This window comes from Dasypus novemcinctus, chromosome 20, assembly GCF_030445035.2.
Source record: "Dasypus novemcinctus isolate mDasNov1 chromosome 20, mDasNov1.1.hap2, whole genome shotgun sequence".
Taxonomy (NCBI): Eukaryota; Metazoa; Chordata; class Mammalia; order Cingulata; family Dasypodidae; genus Dasypus; species Dasypus novemcinctus.
Window position 1 is genome coordinate 24211669 of NC_080692.1, and position 23972 is coordinate 24235640.

At 51.1% G+C, this 23972-nt stretch overlaps 1 protein-coding gene, 1 long non-coding RNA gene and 1 other non-coding gene across 5 annotated transcripts in view; 2 read left to right on the forward strand and 1 right to left on the reverse strand.

Annotated features, from left to right (window-relative positions):
* Window positions 1-9522: 9522 nt before the first annotated feature.
* Window positions 9523-9629, forward strand: LOC111766781 (U6 spliceosomal RNA). Its single transcript, XR_002798750.1, has one exon. It is a non-coding gene; the product is annotated as a U6 spliceosomal RNA (small nuclear RNA).
* A 6329-nt stretch (window positions 9630-15958) lies between these two features.
* The window catches only part of CD9 (CD9 molecule), a 34951-nt gene continuing 26937 nt past the window's right edge, over window positions 15959-23972 (forward strand). The window contains exon 1 of the mRNA XM_004448576.4: window positions 15959-16163. Within this exon, the coding sequence (XP_004448633.1) occupies window positions 16098-16163 (66 nt within the window). The 5' untranslated portion in view covers window positions 15959-16097. The remainder of the gene's footprint in view (window positions 16164-23972) is intronic.
* Window positions 17897-20594, reverse strand: LOC105747169 (uncharacterized). Of its 3 annotated transcripts, none has more exons than XR_011646652.1 (5): window positions 20404-20594; window positions 19476-19646; window positions 19226-19324; window positions 18893-19046; window positions 17897-18506 (listed from the first exon to the last, which is right to left on the reverse strand). It is a non-coding gene; the product is annotated as an uncharacterized lncRNA (long non-coding RNA). The 3 variants fall into 3 exon arrangements; XR_011646650.1 differs by having other exon boundaries at window positions 19436-19646; XR_011646651.1 differs by having other exon boundaries at window positions 19436-19646; window positions 20208-20594.

Genomic DNA, 23972 nt, shown 5'->3' on the forward strand with positions numbered 1-23972 from the left:
CCCCGTGGAGCCTCCTTTCCAGGGGAAGGAGACAGATAAAGGACAGGCAACCCAAGGTGGCAAGGTTAGGGAGGTGGCAGGAACCAAGCAAAGAAGGGGAGAGGGAGTGCCGGGCTGGGCTGTTCCACGCGTCCTGTGGGGAGGGCAGGGAGGGCACGGGCTGGCCGTGGGACCCTGGGCTGAGGGCACAGGGCGGGGGCCCGGGCCAGAGGCCCGCCTGTCGTTCTCAGGAGTCCTCCCCAGTGCAGGGCGTGTGCGCTGGGAAGGGGGCACAGGGGTCAGGGGCTCCGGGTGGTGTGGGAACTTGTAGAGCAGGCCCCGGAGGACTCCGGATTTGTGTTTGTGGTGGAAACAGATGTGTGCGAGCCCGGCCAGAGCCACAGAGCCCAGCGGGGGTGGCTGGGTGGGGAGAGAAGCGGGGGCAGAGCACGCGCTGTGAGCCAGCGCTGCTGGGCCGTGCAGGCGGGGGAGGACAACGTGCAGATCTGGACAAGTCCACGCAGAGAGAGGTGCCGGGATGAGCAGGGGCCAGAGCTGAAAATAAGGCGGCCTTTCTGGCCCCGCAAGAGCTCTGGCATTCTTCAGCACAGAGCGGGGAGTGCTTCGCCCTCCCTGGGGAGAGGGTCCCTGGCCGGAAAATGAAATTCTAGAAAGGCCTGAGGCTGGGCGGGCAAGGACTGAAGGGGAAGACTGAGCTCAGCAGAAGGGAGATGCCAGGCAGTCAGAGCCGGCCCTAGAGGGCAGCAGGAGCGGGGGGCACAGCCTCCAGATTCCCCCTGCTTCTTCAGCGGACCGTTAAGGAGCCAGAAGGCATGACCTGGAAGGGGAGGGAAGAAATCAGCATTTATTGGGGGTTTGCTCCATGCGGGATGCTTGCTAAGGGTCACCCCCTGATCCCAAAGGGGTTTTTAAACAGAGGATGAAAATGGGATCAAAAGAGTCACTTAGGTCCAGGGCCACACAGCAAGTAAGTAAGTGGCAGCGCTGGGCCTGAACCCAGGTCTCTGCCTCCCCCAACCTGTGCCCTTTCACCCACCCTACACTTGACATAGAGGCTGAAGGCTGCCATGTGGAAGGGGAAGCGGCCCATGCCAAGCGGCCCAGGGGCAGAACAACGAGGGGGTCACAGGGAGGAAGGAAAAATTCCTAATCACCAGAGCTACCCAGCAGCAGAGCGGCCTGCCCAGGAGGGGGTGAGCTCAAGCAAAACCTGGACAGCCACCCATCAGGAACCCTCAGGACTCTAATGCCCACCCCTTTGAGAATCTCTGCTGCATGGGAGCAGACGGGGAGCCTGCCTGGGTCCCACAGTGCTCTTAACATGTCCTGAGATGTCAAGGAGAGAACCCCAACCTTGCAACCTTGGAAAGAACGAGAGAGAACCGTCGTGGCCAGCCACTCACGGAAGCTGCCTATTAATAGATCGGTCAGGGGGTGATGTGGCTCAGGCCATTGGGCATTCCCCTCTCGTGTGGGAGGTCCCAGGTTCAGTCCCAGTGCCTCCTGGAGAAGGCGAGCAAACAAGGAACAGACAGATGAGAGAACCATCTGGGGGAGGAGGGGACAAATTCTTTTAAAAAACAGCAATAGATTAGTCACCCGAGCAGGCATGCAGTCCTAACTACCAAGACATCTAAAGCAGGCTCCCTGCCCTCAAACTGCTGCCTGCTCTCTTAGGAAACAGGGCTTGCCCTCAGGGGAACCAGTCCACAAGACAAGAGCAGAATCAGAGGAGAGGAAGATGAGACCCAAGGACTGGGGCAAGCTCTGCGTTAAAGTAATTTCAAAGTTATTAATAGCAATATTAACAGCTGTCATTTTTTTTGAGCATTTACTATGTAGTAGACATGGTGCTAAGTGTTTTTTATGCATTGCATGATGTAATCATCGTAACAACCCCATGGCAGAGAGGCTGTTATCATTCTCTTTTTATAGATCAGGAGACAGGTTCAGAGAGGTGAAATAACTTGCCCAAAATCACACAGCTAATATGCAGAGCCTGGGCTCAAGACCAGATCTGTCTGATTCCAGGCCCCGTGCCTAACCATGAGGAATTAATGCGCCTGCTCCCGATATGAAATACCTCCAAGATATAACATGCTTGTTTTCTCCTGCTGCTGGAACAAATCAACATGCACTTAGTGACCTAAGCACAAATTCACTGTGAGTCTGCGAGACTTGGGTCTCGCGGTTCTAAAACTGAGGGTCGGCAACGCTGCTTTTCCTCCGGAGGCTCTAGGGGAGAATCTGTTTCCTTGCCTTTTGCCCGCATATTCCTTGGCTGGTGGCTCCTTTATCTTCAAAGTCAGCATTGCCACATCCCTCAGGCTCTCTGGCCACAGCTGGGAAAGATTCTCCAGTTACAAGGACCTGTGCGACTAGATTGGGTCTACCCAGCTGCCCCAACTCAAGGTTTCAGCACAGCTGCAAAGTCTCTTTTGCCGCGTAAAACAGCGTATTCACAGGTACGGGATTGAGGTGTGGGTGGCTTCCGGGGACCATTTTTCTACTTATCACATATAAGGAGGGAGAAAAGTCAGGGGAAACCAGAATGTGTAGTGCTACTTTACATGTTAAGGGTGAAGGAATCATATATATTAATAAGTATTTGTTTTTGCATGAAAGATACATAACTAGTACTGGTTATTGTGCGCAGGGCTAGGCTGATAAGGGTTAAGGTTGGAGGGAGTTATTTCATTAAATTATGGAAATGTTCAAACACACACAAATAGAATAGTACAATGAATGCCATACATGCATTGCCCGTAATAAGAATTGCCACTATTTTGCCCTATTTCATTTATTTCCCTCACTTTTGGAGGAGGGAGCTGAAAATTTTAAATCATTTTACCCCAGAAACTTCAACATGTATCTCTGAGAGATAAGACATGTTTCAAAAATGGAACCATCGTGCCATCATCACACCTAATAAAATTAACACTATTTCCTTAATAGTTTGTATTTAAATTTCCCTAGTTGTCTCCAAAAGGTTGTTTTAATAGTTGGTCTGCAGTGTTCATCACGGCATTATTCCCGATTGTCAAAAGCTGGAATCAACCCAAGTGCTCATCAACCAATGAATGGATAAACTGTGGTGTATGCACACGATGGAATATTATGTAGCTGTAAGAAGAAATGAAGTCATAAAGCATAGGATTATATGAATCATCCTGGAGGACATTATGTTGAGCCAAGCAAGCCAGACACAAAAGGACAAATACTGTCTGATTGTGTTACTATGATCCAAATATATTGTGTAACATATTGTATGATTCAGAAAAAATTTACATGTATCCAGAACATTTAATTGAGACATGTACATTTTTATTCAACTCTGTTTTCTTCTTGTTTTTTTAATTATTGTTTATATTTTCAATTATTAAATGTACAAAATAAAGTTAAAAAAATGTTTTTAAATAGTTGGTCTGTTTGAATTGGGATCTTAGTTGCTATGACTTCTTAATCTCTCTTAATCTATGATGGTTTCCGGGGGAGACACTTTTCATTCTGTACACTTTTCTATCTTTATTTTTCAATCATGTAGACAAATCAGCTTTTTAAAAAGTACATTTCGAGCAGCAACAACTCTAATGCTTCCATGCAGAGTTCAGCCTCACGAAGGGCTTCTTGGGTGGTGGATGAGGACAGCACCCCAAGTAGGGGGCCTCGGGTGCCCACCATCCTTCCACCAAAGGGGGAGACAGGGGCAGCCGAAGGGCCCCACCAAAGCCCCAGGTGGGTGGCAGAGCTGAGGAGCCTGAGGTCAGGTGTGCCCAGGGGTTCCTGGCCTGCTTGGCAGAAGTGGCTGGAGCAACCTGAGGAAAGTTCCCCATGTCAAGGGGATGTGATTCTTCTAAATGCATCAGCTGGTGAGAAACCACAGGAAACCCATCACCTCCCACCCAGCGGAGCCTTATAACTCTTCTAGGCCCAAGTGCTAAGCCAAAGCACAGCCCAGAATGGATAAGAGAGGACAGTGGAGCAGGGTAAAATATGAAGAGTAGCGGCAGCAGACTAAACCAGAAGTCAGGAGGCTGGAATTCTAGCTCCAGCTCTGCCACCAGCCACCTGCACTGGCCTATAAAAGTCACCTGTAGACATTTCCATGAGCAACCATGGGGGGAGACCTAGAGGGGGATTCCACTGTCCCCACTTAATCCTGCTAGCAGCCAGATCCCAAAATCCCATTCTACCAATTTCCCAGCATTAACCCTGACCTCAGAAGAGAGGTTGCTGCAGGAAGAAGAGAAGTTTGCTGGGAACAGGAAAGCTAACTGTAGACAAAGGAATGGCTGAGTCAAAGGTGGGAATAAGCCCAGTGAGTTCCAAGAATTACAAGTAATGCAATGGGGAGTGGATGTTTCTCAAGTGGTTGAGTGCCTGCTTCCCACACGGGAGGTCCCGGGTTCAGTTCCTGGGGCCTCCTAAACAACAAGAAAAGCAACAAGCAAAAGAAATGAAAAAAACAACTTGGGGGGCTGATGTGGCTCAGTGATCGAACACCAGCTTCTCACATGTGAGGTCCCAGCTTCAATCCCTGGTACCTGGAAAAAAAAAAAGGTACTGCAGTGGGGAGCAGATGTTGCTTAAATGGTTGAGTGTCTGACTGCCTCCCGTGTATGAGGTCCTGGGTTCATGCTCTGGAACCTCCTTTAAAAAAAAAAACATAAAGCAATAAAAGCAACTCTCGATGAGAGCAGACGTAGCTCATGGATGAGCACCAGCTTCCCATGTACGAGGTCCTGGGTTCATTCCCCCGTACTTTCTAAAAAAAAAAAAAGTAGCATCAAAATGCTAAATGCAGTGTGGTATTGATTGGATTCTGGAACCCCAAAAAGACATTAGCAGAAAAACAGGTAAAAGCTGAATAAAGTCTGCAGTTTATCATAGTTAGTAGTATCATACCAATGTTAATTGTTTAGTTTAACAAAATGTACTATGGTTACATAAGATATTTTTTAAAACCAATTTTATTGAAACATTCATAAAGCATACAATCCAGCCAAAGTGTACAATCAATGGTATTTGGAAGATATTAACATTACTGTGAGCTGTACTATCTTTGCAACTTTTCTGTAATTCTGAAGTTATTCCAAAGTAGGGCATTTATTAGGAAGGAAGGAAAGGGAGGGAGGGAGGAAAGGAGGGAGGGAGGAAAGAAAGACTAGGGCGAATGGCTAGAGCAGGGGACCTGGCTGGAGCACTATGGCAGAGGCCAGGTAACCACGGGCCGCGTGTCCTCGCAGTGGGGCTCAGACCTCACTTCCCGGAGGCACTGACTCAGCGGCGCGCATTCTCCCTCTTTCCAGATGCTTCCCACAGGCCACAGGTGGACAAAGGGACAGCTTCTCGCTCTCCAGTTCAGATCAACTACATTTCACTTGCCCGTACCTGGCTGAACCCACACACTACCGCCCCTGGTCTCACATACAGACACGCACGCACACACAGTCTCGCTGGGATGAGCCTATGGGGGGAGACAAAAGAAGAGACAGACACAGCCCCGCCTCCAGATGCTTTATAGAGCGTGACGTCAGCCAAACGTAGGAAGCACAGACTGTCGGCAAAACAGATTTAGTTGCTATTATTTTAAAAACAGAAAACAGCAAGTGTTGGCAAGGACGTGGAGAGCCCGGGACCCTTGTGCATTACTAGTGGGATGTAAAATGACTCGGCCACCGTGAAAAACAGTTTGGCAGTTCCTGGGGAAGTTAAGTGTGGAGCTACCATACCCCACGCCTGGACATACACCCAAAGAACTGAAAGCAGGGACTCAAGCAGCCCTCACATACCGACGATCATAGCAGCATAATGCGAAATAACCAAGAGGTGGAAGTAACACAAATGTCCATCAACAGATAAACAAACTACCCTGGAGCAGTGCTCAGCCATAAGAAGGAGTCCAGTCCTGAGACGTGCTACAGCACGGGTGAACCTTGAAGATATTACGCTCAGGGAAATATCAGACACAAAAGGACAAGTATCGTATGATTCCAATTAAACGGAATATCTAGAATAAGCGACTTCATAGGGAAGAAATTAGATTACAAGTTACCAGGGCCTGAGTTGATGGGGAATGAAGGGTTACTACTTAAGGGGTACAGAGTTTCAGTTTGGGGGGATGGAAAAGTTTTGGTAATGAATGGTGGTGATGGTAGCACAATGTTGTAAGTGGAATCAATGCCACTGAATGGCACACTTAAAAAATGGTTAAGGTGGCAAATGTTATGTTATAGATATTTTACCTCTTCCCCACACATACACAAAAGCAAACAAATGACTGAAAAGAAAAGGTTTAGTTCCTGTATTTGCCTCCCGAGAGCTGTCTCCGGGCCACCCGGGGCTGAGCTGGGTGGAGATGTGAGGCTGGCCAGGGGCGAAACTGACACCACTCCACGTTCACCTGCCAGCGCTCTCCCCTCCCTGGGCCTGTGGCTGCTGCCCGCCAAGTTCAGTCCAACCAGGCTCTCTGGGGCTTCTGCCCCTTGCAGCCCTTTACTGCCCTAAACCTTATCCTGGGAGTCCCACAGGGTCTGGCACCTAGTAGGTGTTTGGTAAATGAGTGGTGAGCAATTGAATCACCGTGCAGGCCACATCCCCCTTGGCAAAGACAATCAGAAGACGGAGAACTTGTTCTTCAAATAGCCGGCCATGCTCATTCTGCCCAAACTCCCCAAGGACCAACACTGGAGGCCATTTAGCTATTTTTGTTGAAGCTTCTAAATTTCTTTTTTAATGTTTTATTGCAGTAGCCAATATAGAGCACAAATTTTGCATTTTAACCATAGCCAAGTGTATGATTAAAATAAAAGCAATACTACTATTGCTTTTATTCACAATTTTGTGCCATGCAGCATTTTATAACAACACAGTCAATTGCCACATGCTGAGACCAACATTAAAAATCAGGCGTGTACTGGTTTACAAATGGGATTGTGGCTGAAAAGGGTAGTCCAGGGATGTAAGTGTCTATTGAAAGAAAGCTGGAGAATAATCTAGGAACTGAATAACAGAGTGAGCCCAGAGGTGGATAAGAATTGTGGTTAATAGTACAAAAGCAAGAATGTTCTTCTTGAACTAGAAAAAGTGTGTGTCACTAAGAATATAGTGATGCATGGAAAAATATAATTAATGTAATTTACGGACTATAGTTCACAGCAATATTGTAATATTCTTGCATCAATGTCAAAAGAAGTTACCACATCAACACTACAGGTCAATAGTGGGGGGGCGGGTAAGGGATTTTTTCTTTTGGACTAAGGAAAACATTCAAAGTTTTACTGGGGCAATGACTACACAACTCTGTGATGAAAGTGAAAGCCACTGAGTGTACACATTGGCTAGAGTGTACAAGGCATGGGACTTTATAACACAGTGACTCACGTGATAGAAGATGAACTGTGGTTAACAGTACAAATATAGGCAAGCAGACTTGGCCCAGTGGTTAGAGCGTCCGCCTACCACATGGGAGGTCCGCGGTTCAAACCCCGGGCCTCCTTGACCCGTGTGGAGCTGGCCCACATGCAGTGCTGATGCGCGCAAGCAGTGCCGTGCCACGCAGGGGTGTCCCCCGCGTAGGGGAGCCCCACATGCAAGGAGTGAGCCCCGTAAGGAGAGCCGCCCAGCGCGAAAGAAAGTGCAGCCTGCCCAAGGATGGCACCACACACACGGAGAGCTGACACAGCAAGATGACGCAACAAAAAGAAACACAGATTCCCGTGCCGCTGACAACAACAGAAGCGGACAAAAAGAACACGCAGCAAATGAACACACAACAGACAACTAGGATGGGGGGGAGAAATAAATAAAAATAAATCTTTAAAAAAAAAACAGTACAAATATGAGAGTGTTCTCTCATGAAAGGTGTTGGTGGAGGGGTGATGTATGGGAATTCTACACATTATGCATGATTGCTTTGTAACTTCTCTAATAATTTAAAAAATAATTTTAAAATCTTCTGAGAGCCCTTATATTAATAGTTTGCAGATCACTTCCGCACCCAGATCTCTTTGATTCTTAGCAACAGTGAAGTCGAAGTTTTTATTAACCCTATTTTATGGATGAGGACACTGAGTCTCAGAGAAGTAAAGAAACACGCCTCTGGAGCGAGCATGCACTGGAGCTTGGACCTGTAACTTCAAATTCCAAACCCTAGGCTATTTTCTCATTGCTTGCCCATGGTCGTATGCAGGAAACAGCCAACACACGCCAGAGCCTCTGTTCCTCCTCCTGAATCCAGATCTGCCACCCAGAACAGCCCAAGTCAGCAGCCACCGAGTGGACAGGAGCTGCGGCTGCTGTTGCAGGGTCGGCATCGCCTACCACCGCGCAGCAGGCACACACCCCCCGCCACCTCCACCCCGCGTGGTGGAGAGAGAGCACTAACGCTCCCTGCCCGGCAGCTGTGGGAAGGGGGAGTCAGAAAGGTCCAGGCAGACACTAGCAGAGGCAGGGCCAAGGTGCTCACTGCCTGTTGTCAGCCCCAAGACTCAGAGAGTCAGCTCGTTGGGAAGCACCTTCAAAATGGCACAACCCCTAGAGGTCACCTGCAGCCCCCTCACCCCCTCCACCGGCAAAGGACAAAAAGGACAAAGAATAGTGCCGACAGGAATGGGTCCACTCACCCTCTGAAGAGGCAGGTTGGCACCTGAGCTCTGGAGCCAGACCACCTGGGTTCAAATCCTGGTTCTACTGTGTCCTAGCTAGTTACATAACCTCCTTGTGACTCAGTGTCCCTGCTTGTAAGATAATAAGACTATCAACTTCATAGGATTGGATTAAATGAGTTTACACATAGCAGTTAAAACAGCATCTGGTACATCATAGTTCTTTAGACTTCTTTTTTCATTCAATGTTTGGAAAGTACCTGCTGAGGATACAGCAGGAGCCAATAATCTACTTGGGGAGATTGTTTTTATAAGGATGCATGAAACATGCAATTACTATCCAGGACAAAGATTGACAAGAGTCTAGTGGGTAATTCAGAAGAAATTGCTGAGAGGGATGTGATCAATTGCATTATGTACCCCAACAAAAGGCATATTCTTGAGGTTAATCTGTGTTCCCAGAGGCATGGGCCCATTTGTACATAGGACCTTTTCAAAACATTATTTGGTTAAGGTGTGGCCAACTGACTCAGCATGGTCTTAATCCCTATTCCGGGAGGCCAGAAGCCAGAGGAAGGGAAGGCCACGGGATAAGGCAGAAGCCAGCGGAAACTGGCAGAGTAGATAAAAGGAAAGAGAGGGACCCTGTGACAGGAGGCAGAGGTGCAGCTGAGGAGCCCGAGAAGTCTGCAAGAGAGCGAGCCCTCACTATACCTTGATCTGGACGTCTAGCCTTCCAAACCTTCAGCCAATCAATTCCTGTTGTTAAGCCAATGCATCGTGTGGTATTTGTCATAGCAGCCTGGCAAACTGCAGCCAGGGGAGATGGGAGTAGACTGGGATGACTGAGGATGCTGGGGAAGGCAGGGGTTGAGCTGGCCTTGAAGATGGGAAGGCAGCATAAAGAAGGGATGAGGTGCTCGCTTGGATAGCACATCCACTAAAATAGCAATGATACAGAGAAGATTAGCATGGCCCCTGCTCAAGGTTGACATGCAAATTCATGAAACATTTCATATGTTAGCCTATAATAAATGGGTTAACTTATGTAAAAGATGAAGAAGAAGAGAAGAAGAGAAGGAGGAAGAGGAAGGAGGAGGGGGGAGGGAGAGTGGAAGGGGAGAAGAGGGGGAGGGGGAGAAAAGATGTAGATGGGCCAGGAGCTGGGGCTGAGGCAGGAGAGAGGAAAGGAGAGGTGGGGACGCAGGCACAGATATGAGAATGTCCATGGTGTCCCAAGAGGGTGAACAGAATTATAAATATAGCTTAAGATGAAAGAGCCGAGAGCTCTACGATCTTAGAATTGGGACACTGGCTTTTGCAACTGGCTGTTGTGCAATAGTCAAGGCACTTGAAATATATCAGAGACCAACCAACAATCCTCACCCTCGCTCTCACGAAGCTTACATTCTACAGGAAGGAGATAAATAATAAACAATACACATACTAAGAAACTCTCCACCTTCTTAGGTCATGAATACTATGGACATTAATGTAAAAGTAGAATTGGGTAAGGGGAATTGGATAGTTTTTGAACAGGAGAAACAACGAGCATCAAAGAGTAAAGCAATGCTTTAGGAATATGACAAAAGCATATTAAATATTAATTAATTACAACTCTCCCTTTCCAATCTTAGGAAGGAAGATCTAAGAAATATAATTTGTTTTGCTAAGCAGGAGTAGTGGAGGTTGGAGATACTGGATACTGGAAATGCTGAGCAAGAGGTAAATTACTACACAGGAACTCCTACAGTGGACGCGTCCAAGCGGAGGGAAAGAAAGCAAGGTCAAGAGGCAGGCAGGGGCTGGCCTAGGGGCCTGGAGACAAGAGATGGCTGCCACAGAATGGACATTTGAGGAAAAAGATGTCCAAAAAGAGTTTTTATAATGGTGTTCTCTGGCCAGGAGATGTATCTCCTCATCCATCGATCCTTTAAACCTTCATAAAATCCACACCATTCACAGGTGGTTTCCACATTGACTGTATGTGGGTTTAACGCACGGAAAAGGAGCTGTGGGTGAAAGCAGAGCAGCCCAAGGCAGTCCAATCCCAACGAGGTTTCAGGGCAATCAGTCCAATCAGGTATGCAGACCAGACAGGTGAGTGTCAGGATACGGGCATGAGGAGGAAGGAAATATGAGGAACCCCCACTGGGCTTGCAGTCAGAAGACCTGGGGTCTTCTCCTTACTCGGCCCCTGCGTCACTATATCCTACTTTGGCTTACCTCCTCATCTTTCAATTGCACAACTTCTGCAGTGCCTTCTGCAGTGTGGACTAAGAGAATCACATAAACTAAGCATGTGTGAGACTTGAGGGAGGGGAAGGAGTCATAAGGGACATGAGGTTTCGGGGCTGACTGATGGGAAAATGGAGTTGGGGGACTAAAGAGAAAGGAAGGAAGCTGCAGGGGGAGGGAGGCTCCTGAAGATGAATTCTGATCTCAATGTTTATTTTGAGACAACTGTCAGTTTCCTATTGAAACAAATTATCACAGATTTAGTAGTTTAAAACAATGCGGTTTATTACCTTCCAGTTCTGAAGGTCATAAGTCTAGAATGGGTCAGCGGGGCTGGTTCCTTCTGGTGGCTCTAGGGTAGAATTCGTGTCCTTGCCTTTTTCAGCGTCCGGACACTGCCCACAGTCCTTTGCAGATTGTCTTGTCTCACTCCGACCTCCGCTTCCATCATATTCCTTCTCTGACTCTGACCCTCCCGGTTCCCTCTTACATGGACACTTGTGATAACATTGGACCCACCCAGAAAATTCAGGATAATCTTCCCACCTGAAGCTCCTTCACTTAATCGTATCTGCAAAATCCCTTTTGCCATGTAAGATAACATATTCCCAGGTTCTGGAGACTAGGTTGCGGACATAGGGTTGGGGGGTAGGGGGCAGCATGATCCAGCCTTGCACAGTGACAGAAGGGTATTATATTAGTGAAGGTTCTCTAGGGAAACAGAACTGATAGGAGATATCTGTAAATACTATGAGATATCTATAAATACAAATTCCATAGGACAAGCTGCAAGCCAGGAGCTTCGATGAAGGTCCTCATTGAGTTCCCCAGGAAATGCTGTCTATCTGAAGTAGAGATGGGAATTCTCTCCCGAATGCTGAACTCACATCTCCTCTTAAGGCCTTCAGCTGATTGGATGAGACATCACTCAGTGCTGATGGCAGTCTCCTCAGTTGATTGTAGATATAACCAGCCTCTATGCCATCAACTCATTGATGACTGTATTACAGTTGGCCCTGTGCTTGCATGACCAAACAACTGGGTACCATTACCTGGCCAAGTTGACATATTAGCCTAACCATCAGAGACATTAAAGTAGAAATGCCTACCATTTCTACTTTAAATATCAAGAGGCAACTTTAAAGAGAGGTCAGCTGAGAGAGGGGACAGAGCTTGAACAGAGAGCTGACAGGAGCAGAGAGCTTGAGGTCTAAATCCTAAGAAACTGCCAACACCTTCCAGGTATTCCACAAAAAAGCAAGAGACTAGGCACTACGGGGAATACAGAAATTAGTCAAATGCAAGTGTTCTCTGGAGTTTCTTACCACCAAAATGTGTATACACAAAAGAACATGATGGTCAGTGAGTCTCAGGGGAGAGAGAGATCCAAACAAGGTAATCCATGGAGGAAAAGACTGGAGTGTTCAACGAGGACTTCATGAAGAGATGGCATTTGAACTTAGTAAGTGGAACAGCAAAAAAGCTTCTAGAAACAAAAGAGGTGAGCCAAGATGGTGTAGCATCAGGGCTTCCATGGAGGGAGAAGTGTCTAGAAGGAAGAGATGGTGAGCAGGGTCAAATGCTGTTAGCACCATCAAGGAGAAAACAAGCTCCAAAACAGCCACTGGATGTGGCAGAGGGGGAGGACGTGGGTGGCCCGTGGGCATGTGGGTCCTCTCTGTGACCTCATAAAGCCATGCCCCACTGCTGCAGGGAATAGGCCCGCCCAGGGAGCTGGATAGGGAGGGTCATTTCCATGCCAGGCTCCTACCACCAGGGGGAGCACAGGAGCCAAAGTGGACCCTCAGCTGGGAAGGGGTGGGGTGGGACAGGGTGAGGGAGGGGTGCGGGTTTCCAGAGAGGGAGGAAAAGTTTCCCAGCTCCAGTATCACAATGCTGCCTCCATGTGATCTCTGACTCAGGGGCTTACCCAGATTTTCCTCTTACTGTTAGAGCAAACCAAAATTTTTCCATAGCTCCCTTTCTCCGTTGCCCGTAGCAATAAATGCCTCTAACAAACACATTCCGGCCCGCAGGCTTACTGCACGTGGAATGTCAGAGCGGAGGGGACCACCAGCATCTCCTGACCCAAACCGTTCGTCAGACTGGTGAGGGGAGAGGGGCCCAGAGAGAGGGGGTGACTTGCCCAAAATAAATCGAAGTCTCACAAAGAATTCGTATTTCTTGGCTCCCCTCCAATAGTCTCATGCCATGATAAGGACCCCCCAGAGTATACGGAATTTGGCACTTACCTGTAGGCCGTCCCTAATTGCTTCTTGGGTATAAAACAGTAACAAGATCCAGCCTTTTTTGAACACGTCTCTGCCGGGCACTGTACTAGACCTTTTGTGTGGATTATTTCATTTAATACTCACAATGACCCTAGGAAGTTGTTTCTATTATAAACGTAAACACTAACTCCATTCCTCCTGCTTGAACTTGTTATTGCCTGTTAACACCAGGGAGAATACAAAGAGACAAAATATTTTCTTTCTTTAGACCTGTTCTCCCAGATGGGTGGACTTTGGCTGAGCACAGCACAGTGGGACAATGTTTTCCTGCCTCCCTCCAGTGCCTCAAAGGCTGCTGTGCATAAGCCCCCCCCTCAGCAGACGCTAGATTTAGGTGACCGAGTCTGCTGAGCCTGCCTTCCAAAGTCCCCTGCAGAGTCCTCTTCTCTGGGAAGCCCTCTCTGACTTGTGCAGACTTGGCGCTCCGGCCCCAACCCACCTCTTCCTCTGAGCACAGGCCCCGTGGGTTTGTATTTGTCTGTTAATGGGTCTCTCCCCTTTGCACTGGGATTCTTCCATGTGGGAGAGCTCAGTGTGTCCTTAGCATGTTGCACAGGGTGTGATACATAGTAGGTTCTCAATAAGCATTTGAAGAACAACAAATGAATGAAGTCCTCCATAAGCTGGCTTCGGCTGCTCAGACTCAGCTCTCTCCTTCAACCCGCTTTCTCCACCCAGTGGTCTCTTCATCGGATCTTGCCATATACTCTCCAGGTGCCATTCCATTGCCCACCTTTCCTCAGTCCTCTTCATTGCTCATCTGGACTAGTCAACAGCCTCCTGACTGACCTCCCTGTGGTCAGTGTCTCCCCAGCCCAACCACCCAATCCATCAGATTGAAGTCCTCTGTCAACCTCTGATCAACAGCTCTTCAGTGGCTCCCTGCTCCCTCAAGCCTCAAAACGGCTCAGTGGACCTCCGCTCAGCTCACCTTTAATCTCCCACTGCTTCCTTCACCTTATGATGGCCACTCCCCACAGAGAACAGCCCCCCCTTTTGGTCCAATCCCCCAAAGCTCTGTGCCAAGGCCTGGAGATACAAACAGTGGTCCTTATCCTCAAGGAGCTGCCTGCCTGCCCCTCCCGCCTTCCCACCCAACCACCTAAAATACAGGTAGAGCTACTGGGACCACTCCCCTCCTGAAGGAACCGTTCCATGGACCCTCATGCTCAAAGCAGAGTCCCGGACCTGAAGACTCTTCTTCACCTCACCCCCAGGTCCCACTCACCTACCCACACTCCTCCTCCACTGTGAGCTCCAGCCTATCACTCAACACATCTCCCCCCAGCCCAAGACCTGGAGGCCCCAGCCCCAGCCTTGGCCCAGGTTTGCCACAACTTTCGCGACAGTTCCCCAGCCTGACTTCCAGATGTGTGCAGAGCTCCCCCACACACCCCACGAGCCCCTTTCATCTCCAGGCCTCCCTGTGATTCCACACATCACCCTCAGCCCATTGTCTGGCTCTGGGTCTGCCTCCCCCACTGGATAGGATCTGACCCATTCTTTCAGCTTCCGCACCTGAGGAATACCCCTCAGAAAGCAGATACTGAAAAACGTTTTTGAATGAATGAATGAATGAATGAGACCAGTTTTAAAATAACAATACAGAGCAGACTAAAAGCTACAAGTGCTATGATCACTTGTATCTGCTTCTGGTGGGTGAAATTTTGAGTTAGGTTCTTTTTGCTTGTTGTCAGAAATGTTCTATAACGAACACGTTTTGTTTTCATGACAAGAAAACGCTAAAGGAAGCTTTGTTGGAAAAAAATAATACAAGTTTGGGGCTTCAAAAAAAAAAAAAGGGATCTCATTCAGTGGTAAGAATCAGCAAAGGAACATTTAAGGAGCACGGGAATGTCTACAAGGGCTGAGGGGAGGACCCCGAGGCAGCGCGCAGAGCTGGGCCCTGTGATCGCCGAGGAGGGTGAGGCTCGGGGTGGGGCAGAGTAGGAGCCCAGTGGGAGGTCTTTGAATGTGGGAGCTCCAGAGGGCTTTTGAGCAGAAGAGTAGCCGCGCTCAGAGCTCCGCCCCTGGAGCGGTAAAGAGGTAGCAGTGGGCAGGATCAAAGGACGAGGCTCAAGAGGGCGGGTGGAGTGGAAGGTTCCAGACAAGAACCAGCGCCAGGCCAAAAACCCTCTCTTCCGTTCTCGGTTTGGGGCATCTAAACATCCGGGAAGCGCTCCCAGACTGGCAATCCTCAGCCACCTTACTATCTGGTGCCTGGTATTTGATCATTACTCCCATAAACCTCCGCCCTGTCTTCCCACCTGGACTGCAAGCTTATAATTCCTCTTACTCCATGTGATGTGCCAAATAAAAGTGTGGCCAGTGAGTGAAGGATTGCCAGGAACCGCCCAAGGGAGAAACCAAGTCAGGGAGCTTCCACGCACATCCAGGCCAAAGCAAAAGGGACGCTGGCTCGGGTGGCAGTCAGCCCAGGGCAAGGGGCCTTTAGCCTAGCGACCCGGTGAGGGTGTCCCGAGCGGGATGCCGGGAGTCAACACCGGTAACTCCGGCAGGGAGAGGCACCCGCTTAACTCCTGGGTAAAAGTGGCGGTCTGGAAAGATCCCAGGACGGCTGGGAGGAACGCGGAGGGAAGAGGATGGTGGCGAGAAGAGTTCGGCCAGTGGGTGGGGACAGAGCCGAGCGGGAGGGCGCCGAGGAAAGACGGAAGGGCGGGCTCCGGGGGGCGCCCCGGGAGTCGCTCGGGGTGGGCGGGGCGGGGCTGGCGAGGGGGGCGCGGGGCTGGCGGGGGGGGGGCGGGGAGGCGGGCCCGGCTTCCCATTGCACATGCGCAGCGCGCCGGGCCGCGCGCCCGAAGGAGTGGCACTTTTTAAAAGTGCAGCCCCGAGGTCCGCCCGCAGCCGCCGGCACCTCAGTGCGACGCCTGGTCCCGCCCGTCGCAGCCGCGCGCGCCCTTCTCCCACACTTCGTCCGACGCAGTCCGGTCCGGTCCGCACCATGCCGGTCAAGGGAGGCATCAAGTGCATCAAATACCTGCTCTTTGGATTTAACTTCATCTTCTGGGTGAGTGAGCGCGACGGTGGCGCGCTCCTCGCCGGGCCCACCTGCTCCCGGGCCGGAGCCCGTGCGCCCCCGGGGACTCTGTCCGCGGCCGGGGTTGGCACTGCCCGCGCCGGGTGGACACCAGGCAGGAAGAGACAGGACTCTGCGGCCGCCGGCTGGCTTGGCGGGGTCCTGAGACGGGCACGTCGAGGGGGGGCTGGGGGTTCGTCCGAAGACGAGCAGAAAGCGGGGTGCGGGAGAGGGCCCCTGGGGGTCTGGGGCTCTGGAGACTGGCCCCGGCCCTCCCCTTCGCTAGGGGGTTTCGCCTGGGGTTGTGTCTGCTCTCACCCCGAGCACAGGAGGGGAGGGTGGCGGGGAAGAGCCTAGCACCCCTCTTCTGGGGGCTCAAGGCTCTCCGGGCCAAGGAGGACCTGGGGGATCAGGGTGCACTTCGTGGCCCGAGTGGGGGGTCTCACAAGGGGCAGGGGCGCGAGGAGGGGACGAACTTGGGCGGAGGAGGGGGAGCTCGGCCAAGTCCAAGTTAGCTGGTTCACGCCGGAGGGGAGGGGCGCGCGGGCCGGGGGTGCCCGAGTGGCGGCCGTCACGAGGGGTTTTTCCCACTCTTCCCGGATGGGCACCAAAGCGAACCTCGCGATTTGAATACTGAGCCGCGGTGATAAAGCCCGAGTTCCCCGAGAGCGACCTGAAAGACGAGCTTGTCTTGATTTTTTTTTTTCCCCCAAGAGCGATAAGTGTCTTATCTGGTGAGAACTCCGGGAGAGTTGGGGAGAAAGGAAGGGGGCGATCCCTATCGGCCTCTAGCGAGGCGGACAGGGTTTCTCCATTTCCGGACGGGATGGGGCGGTGACCTCAACCCCTCCTCGCTAGCCCACGCGGCAAGGCGGGGCCACCGTGGGGCTCACCTGGGTAGGAGCTGGGGCAGGGAGCGCCGGGGACACCCGCTGTCAGCCAAATGGGGCGACGCGAGGGAGGCAACCGAAGGAGTAGCCACTTCTTCACACCTTCCCTGCCGGGATTTAGGGAACCCCCAGGGACAGAAGCAAGGCCTAGGGGACCTTTGTCCTGGTTCTGAGGGCCACATCCTCAGCAGAGGAGACAATATTTGCCCTCTGGAGGTAAGAAAGGGTGGGGAAGGGCGGCTCTGGAGAGCCCTGCCGGCAGAGGTGTGTAATAAAAAATGCACTCTTCGTCCTGGAGCTGGTTGCTGCTCCCCACAAATGGGCAGGCATATCTGAGCCGAAGCGGTGGTGGGAGAGCAGCTCTCCGGCCTGCGGAGACTGACCTGCCCTGGCCTGAGTTACCACACCCAGCGCAGTCCCCAACAAGGATGGTGCACAGCTGTGGCCCTGCCCAGCTCTCCGTCTGCCCTAGGGAGGCCCTGCCGGCAGCGGTGTCCCCTCCTCCTGCTGCTCCCACTGGCCCCTGCAGCCAGCCAGCGGCTTGGCTTCCTCCTCTCAAGAAACCTCTGGCACCAGAAGGAATGTTGGAAGGCGGCCTGGTCCCGCCCCGCCCCACCCATGTCCTTTGAGGAGTGCTCTTGAGTCTCGGCAAGTGCAGTCTGTTGGTCAGTCCTCAGCTGTCTGTTTAGGCTGTGTTAGGATTGGGGGGCACCACAGCCTGCCGTGGTGGGCCCCCGTGTCCCCCATCTGCCCAGGAGCCTGATGGGAGGCGTCCAGCTTCCCCCCGCCCCACTTGGTGTCCACTCCTGCCTGCTGGCCTGTTAATACTGACCCCAAGCTGCCTCCCAGACATGTTCAGAGTTGCCCCTACCTGGGCCAGGTGCTGCGGGTCAGCTGTGTGGTGTGAAACAGGAAGGACTCACTCTCAGCACGTTTCCGGTTTACTCTTGGAAATGACTTTAGAGCACGTCTAGTCGGGCCTTCTTATTCACAGTAAGGAAGCTGAGAACTAGAGGGGGATGATTTGGCCAGGACCCCACAGAAAGTCCCTTATTGCAGTCTGTCCTCTACTGCCACCATCTCCAGGTAATGGCTGGTTTAGGGAGGTGAGCAGGGGCTATGTTGTATTGAATTATGTATGGGACTTGTCACCCTGTCCTGTTCCAGGACATGACAGAATAAAGGAAATATCATGGTCCACTTGTACAGTGTTTGACAGTCTGCTAAGTCCTTTCTTTTCCAAGACCCTTGACATAAGCAGAGCAGGAAGCATTGTCCCCATGCTACTGGTGATCAGGCAGCTGTCCCCGGGAGGTGAAGTGGCTTGTCTGGAGTCCTGGCGGGATAGTGTCAGGAGTTAGTTAGAATGCAGGTCTTCTTGGCCTCGAGTCCAGTACACTTCCCACCTCAACATGTTGCCTTACCAGCTGGATTTGGCTGCTGGCTGGAAATGGGAGAAGGGAGGGGAAGAGGCTCTCAAAAAATGTCTTTAAAGGGAAGCTATGATCTAAGGGAATTGCTTAGACTCTTATGATGTCACCACTTCCTTTTCTCTATTGAGACCAAGAATTTATAGACTTGTCATCAGGACCGATGTGGACATTGAGAAGTAGGAATTGTAGGTGCCACTTCCCAGGCCCCTCTCATCCCTGCAGGACACTCAGTGACAGCCAGGCCTGGGCCTCTGGTGCCCACAGCCAAACTAGCAATCAGCCTGCTCTTCCAACGCCCCCGGAACCCAAACCTCCTAGCTGTATTTTGGTTGTTTCTGCATTTCCTTCAGACCTCCCCACCCACCCCCAAAAAAGGTGGAGAAGAAAAATATCTTACTGATGTCAGCATGGTCGACAACGAGGCTGTAAAGTGGAAGCCAGAGCTAGGGCCCAGCCAGGAATGCATGCTTCGGGCTCTGTCCCCCACTCCCCTCTGGCAAATCCTAGGCCTGCAGTGCGACCTCCTCAAGGTCAGGCGAGGGGCTGAGCTCCTGGGGGCAAGGAGGAGGAGGGTGGCTGTACCAAGAAGGCCCCACCGCCCCTGCCCCTTTGCTCGTTACCCCTACCCCACATTCTCCCTCGCTGATGGAAATAGCAGGGATTTTTTCTCAAGAAACAGAGTCTCCTGGCCCCAACAGAGGCTGCTTGGGGCCATGGACAGGACACTGACCTGGGAATTCAGAGATCCAGAGGTTAGTCGGGCTCTGCCCCCTTCCCTGTGAAGTCTCGGGCAAGGTCACGTTTGTGCTCCAGACCTCAGTCTCCTCATCTGTAAAACAAGCAGGTTGGAGCAAATGGTCTCTCAAGGTCCCTTCAAGGTCAGGGTTTGAAGCCAGCCCCCACCCCCACTGCCTCCAACAGTAGGACTTTCCTGCATCACCCAAAATAGGAGGCAGGAAACGCGAGTGTGCCGTGGGTACCGAGGCTTGTCCTTGGAACTCTGGCTTGGCTCTGTAAGCCTCCCAGCCTTCGCCTCCAAATCTAATTCTCGCCTCTCTTTCCTGTTTCCTCTCAGTTCCGTCTTCTCGCCTTGGGTGGGGCCGGTGCCCGGAGGCTCCCAGTTGAGAAATGCCGTTTCCTACGTGCCTCCGCTGTGTGTGACAGGATAGGCTAGTGGTTAAAGCCCTGGAAAGGAGTTCCGCATTACCAGATGGGGCTGCGAGGGTTAAACGAGACAGGGTGTGTAATGCACTTGGCAGGGAAGCCGAAGGCTAGAGGCACAGTAAACTTGTAACTGACAGGCGGTTATTTATTGGTTGGGGCAGAGGGAATGGTGGGAGCAGTGGGAGTGTGGAAGTTTAAATCCCAGGTGTAGCCGGGCGCAACCTCCGCATCCACACACAGGCCTCCGTTCTTCTCGTCCTGCACCAGCGCCAGCCTCGTTCATGCCTCCGTGTCGCTGCAGTGCCCACATCGAAACACGGACTACATTTCATGTGTTGCCGCGTGTTTGGCTGTGGGGCGGCCCCACTTCTGAAAATAAAACTGCGTGGCAGAAAGGCCCTAAGACATCAGGGTTCTGGGTCTGGGCAGAAAACGGACTAGGTGGGGGCGGCGTTGGCAGAAAGCGCCTGCCACCCAGCCTGCCGCTTTCCAGAAGCTGGTTGAGGCAGAGCACGCTGCCGACACCGTTGCATAAAATAGCTTCTCACCTGGCGTCCAGAAGGCCTGAGCTCTGGGGGTGAAGCTGGCTGTTTGTTCTGACGCTGGCAGCGTCAGGGAGAGGTTAGGTGAGGCTAGGTGGCTGCATCTGCTGAGGAAGTAGGACTTCTCCCCAACTTAGAGGCTCTACGATGTCTCCCCACCACACACACAGACAGACACACCCCCTTTTCCCATAATGGCTACCTGCAACACAGATCTGATTCCTGATCTTCTTCTGGCATAAGGGAGGTACTCTAAACACACACACTCTGCCCCTTTCTTCTCCCAGTGGCCCACAGCACCATTCCAGGCCCTGCTGTCTTGTGCCCAGAGGAAGCGTCTACTGGTTAAGACCCGACTTTGGAGCTGCTTTGATAAGGCCGCCCTTCCAGAGCTCCTCATCTTCTAAATGAAGCTTCTGCAGCTCCAGACCTCACAAATCACCCTCCTCACACACACCCCCCCCCCCTTTTGGGAGGAGCCTTAGACACGACTCTTCCTCTTACACACAGAACAGACAGTCTTGTGTTTTGTCTGTTTTCCTGTCTGGTTTCGTTCTGAGGGGGCGTGGCCTTTGGAACGGGTGGCACAGTTTGGAAGGTAATAATACCTTGGATTTACAAAAGCACCTTTTCTTCTAAAGACCACGACCTTGACAGTTCTTGCCTGGCCGTGAGGGCAGAAGACCCAAAGGCAGGAGGCCAGCCTTGCTCCAGGGTTGCAGCCGCGTGGCTGGAAGTGTGGTGGAGATAGACTGTGCGCTTGAGCAGAGAGGGTGAAGGCTGGAATCATGTGATGCCAGGGCCCTCTCCGAGTCTGCCTGCTTCATCTTCCCCTTCTACTTCACCAGGCTGCTGGTCATCTCAGGAACCCACATCCCCAAGTGACCCCCCCAGGGGGCCTTTCTCCCTCCCCATTGTCCTGGGGCCAGATGAGCCTTCCAGTCTCCATACTTGTTTCTGCATGTTACCTCCTGAGTTCCTCCCTGCCCTGGGCTGAGGAGGAGTAAGCTTTCTTTGGACCTACTATGGGTCTTTTCAACCAAAGCCTTGCGGAAAGAGTCTTCAGAGCTAGTTAGCGCTTACAAACAGCATGGCACTGACTTCATTATTTCAGAGTTTGAGAATCCAGGTAAGAGCCTGTAGGAACCATGTTGTCAACACTGAAATCCCTTGCAACTGAGGGAATTCGGGAGACCAAAAGGGCTAATCCTAATATAATACATTTTATTAAAATGTTTTTGAGCCCTAAGTGCAGATCGCTGGCCTGTTTCAGTCTGTGGAAAAAGTAATGCCTGTCCAGAGACGTTTTTATTTTCCGTCAAGTGATGGCATGCAGCTGTTGTGGAAAGCAGCATCCTCCCCCCAGATGAGATAATTTTATAAGAATTACACCCATGTGGTAGTTCCCCCTCCCCCATCCCATCCCATCCCCCCAAAGGAAAAAACTTGGTTGTGGATAGTTTCTAAGCGCTATATGCTGTCACCCTAGTCTAAAGGGTCTTAACCTTTTATGGACTCCCATGAAATCAATAAGACCTGCTTGCAGGAAATGCCCGTTTTATTGCCTTTTTTCTAGGACCCATGTCAGGGACCTATGTTGGTTTTCCTGGTTAGTATCCAGACAGCCGCTTCTGTTCCCTGAAGCCCAGTTTCTGCTCTGAGAAGCAGGCTTCCTCTCCACTGCCCCCGGGCTGCGTGGGAGAATGCTGCGGAACTCTGAGAAAGGCATGGAAGAGTGCTCAGTCCCCGAGGGCGGACCAGACTGGAGGACTGGCCTCCCCACCCACCCTTGCTCTAACTCTCAGCCTCCTCACTGCCCAAGGGATAGCTTGAACTCTCGATTAATGTAATGAGTGTCTGTATTTCCAGTCCTCATGAAGTGTCCAACTTTATGACTTCTCTGTCTTGCCACTGATGGCTATCGGACGGGAAAAATAAATGTCTCCTGGGGGATCGATTGGGGATTGGACTCCTAAGGAGATAGTTAACAAAGCAGCCTGGTGTAGTGGTAGGGGAAGTTGGCAGCAGTCTAACTTGGGAGGGACCCAGTCTCATTTGATTTGAGGGAGCAACCCTGGGTGGAGAGGTTTAGAGTCAACTGACTTGGAGAAAAATCAGAAATCTGGGTTTAAGGGGCCTTCTTTTCAATCTTCTTGCTAAGTAGTGTCTTAAGTATTGTGCAGGCGATAGAAATTGCAACTCTTGCAGTTAGGAGAGTAATCCTTAAAAGCTCACCCAACACACACCCAAGCTTCCAGGGGACTCCCCTCGGGCCTGGGCAGGCCAATGGCCATGACTTCCACCAAGCCCCCACCTCCAACCCGAAATTCTCAGCTTCTGGGAGGAGGCAGCCCCTTGCCTCCACTCCCACTCTGCTCTTTGTTAACGCCCCAGTGCAGAAATAGCACAATGCAGGGATCACAGGAGAAAATCCTTGACTTGGGGTTAAAAAGACCATAAAGTAAATTGGACAATTTTATTAGGTTCAAAACATATTTCTGTAGCATTTTAATTTCTTTTCAACCAACATCAATTAAGTCAATAGGATGATAAAAGATAAAATTGATATATTAAAACATTAAATAAATCTTAAAAAAAAAAAAAAAAACATTAAATCAAAAGATTGGCAACGTTTTCATACCTGTGTGTGAACTCACTGCTTTCCAAGTCAATGAGCTGGTGTTGTGTTTTGTTTTTATTTTTATTTTTTTATTTTTTTTTTTAAAGATTTTATTTATTTATTTAATTTCCCCCCCTCCCCTGGTTGTTTGTTCTCTGTGTCTATTTGCTGCGTCTTGTTTCTTTGTCCGCTTCTGTTGTCGTCAGCGGCACGGGAAGTGTGGGCGGCGCCATTCCTGGGCAGGCTGCTCTTTCTTTTCACGCTGGGCGGCTTTCCTCACGGGCGCACTCCTTGCGCGTGGGGCTCCCCCACGCGGGGGACATCCTTACGTGGCACGGCACTCCTTGCGCGCATCAGCACTGCGCATGGCCAGCTCCACACGGGTCAAGGAGGCCCGGGGTTTGAACCGGGGACCTCCCATATGGTAGACGGACGCCCTAACCACTGGCCTAAGTCCGTTTCCCGTGTTTTGTTTTTAAACACGGTTGTTTACAAATTGGAGTTGACATCACCTATCATTCCCCTTTCACGTGAGCAATTCCAGTGTGGTGGTTTGCCTGCAGCCCTCAGCTCAGTGCCCCATCTCAGGAGTACTTCAGGAGCGGGGAGCAACCCACACCACCCTCCCCAGCACCCCCCACTCCGACAGGAATGTGCGCTCCAGAGACAGGAGGCCCTTCCCACCGATTCGTCTCCTTTCTGCTCCCCCAAAGCAATGTGAACGCCTTCCTCCCCGCGTTATTACACTCAGACTTTCTAAAGCCTCCCATTCCAATCACACTGTAGCCCTGACTGTCTAGGACACATAGCACTTTAGAGAAAACATAACTTTCAAACAGAAATGATAGTCTCTTCCAGTGCAGGGGAAGGATGCTTAGTCCTTCCTTATAGTGGGAAGCTGGCATCATTCCCATGTTCCAGGTGCCTCCCAGGACCCCTTGGTGTGTCTTAGAACACAGAAGCCCGTGGTGATGCCATCTTGTGCCCTTTGCTGGCAGGACGGTGCTTGGGGGAAGGGGTTCCAGGCTCTGGCTCCCACTTTGGGCTCATTCCTAAGTGCTTGCAAGGACAGTGGTCACTTGAGTGGCCACAGCCCTGTCTGTGGAGTCAGTGACCATTAGGCAGCTGTAGCAGTCACAAAGCTGGGATGA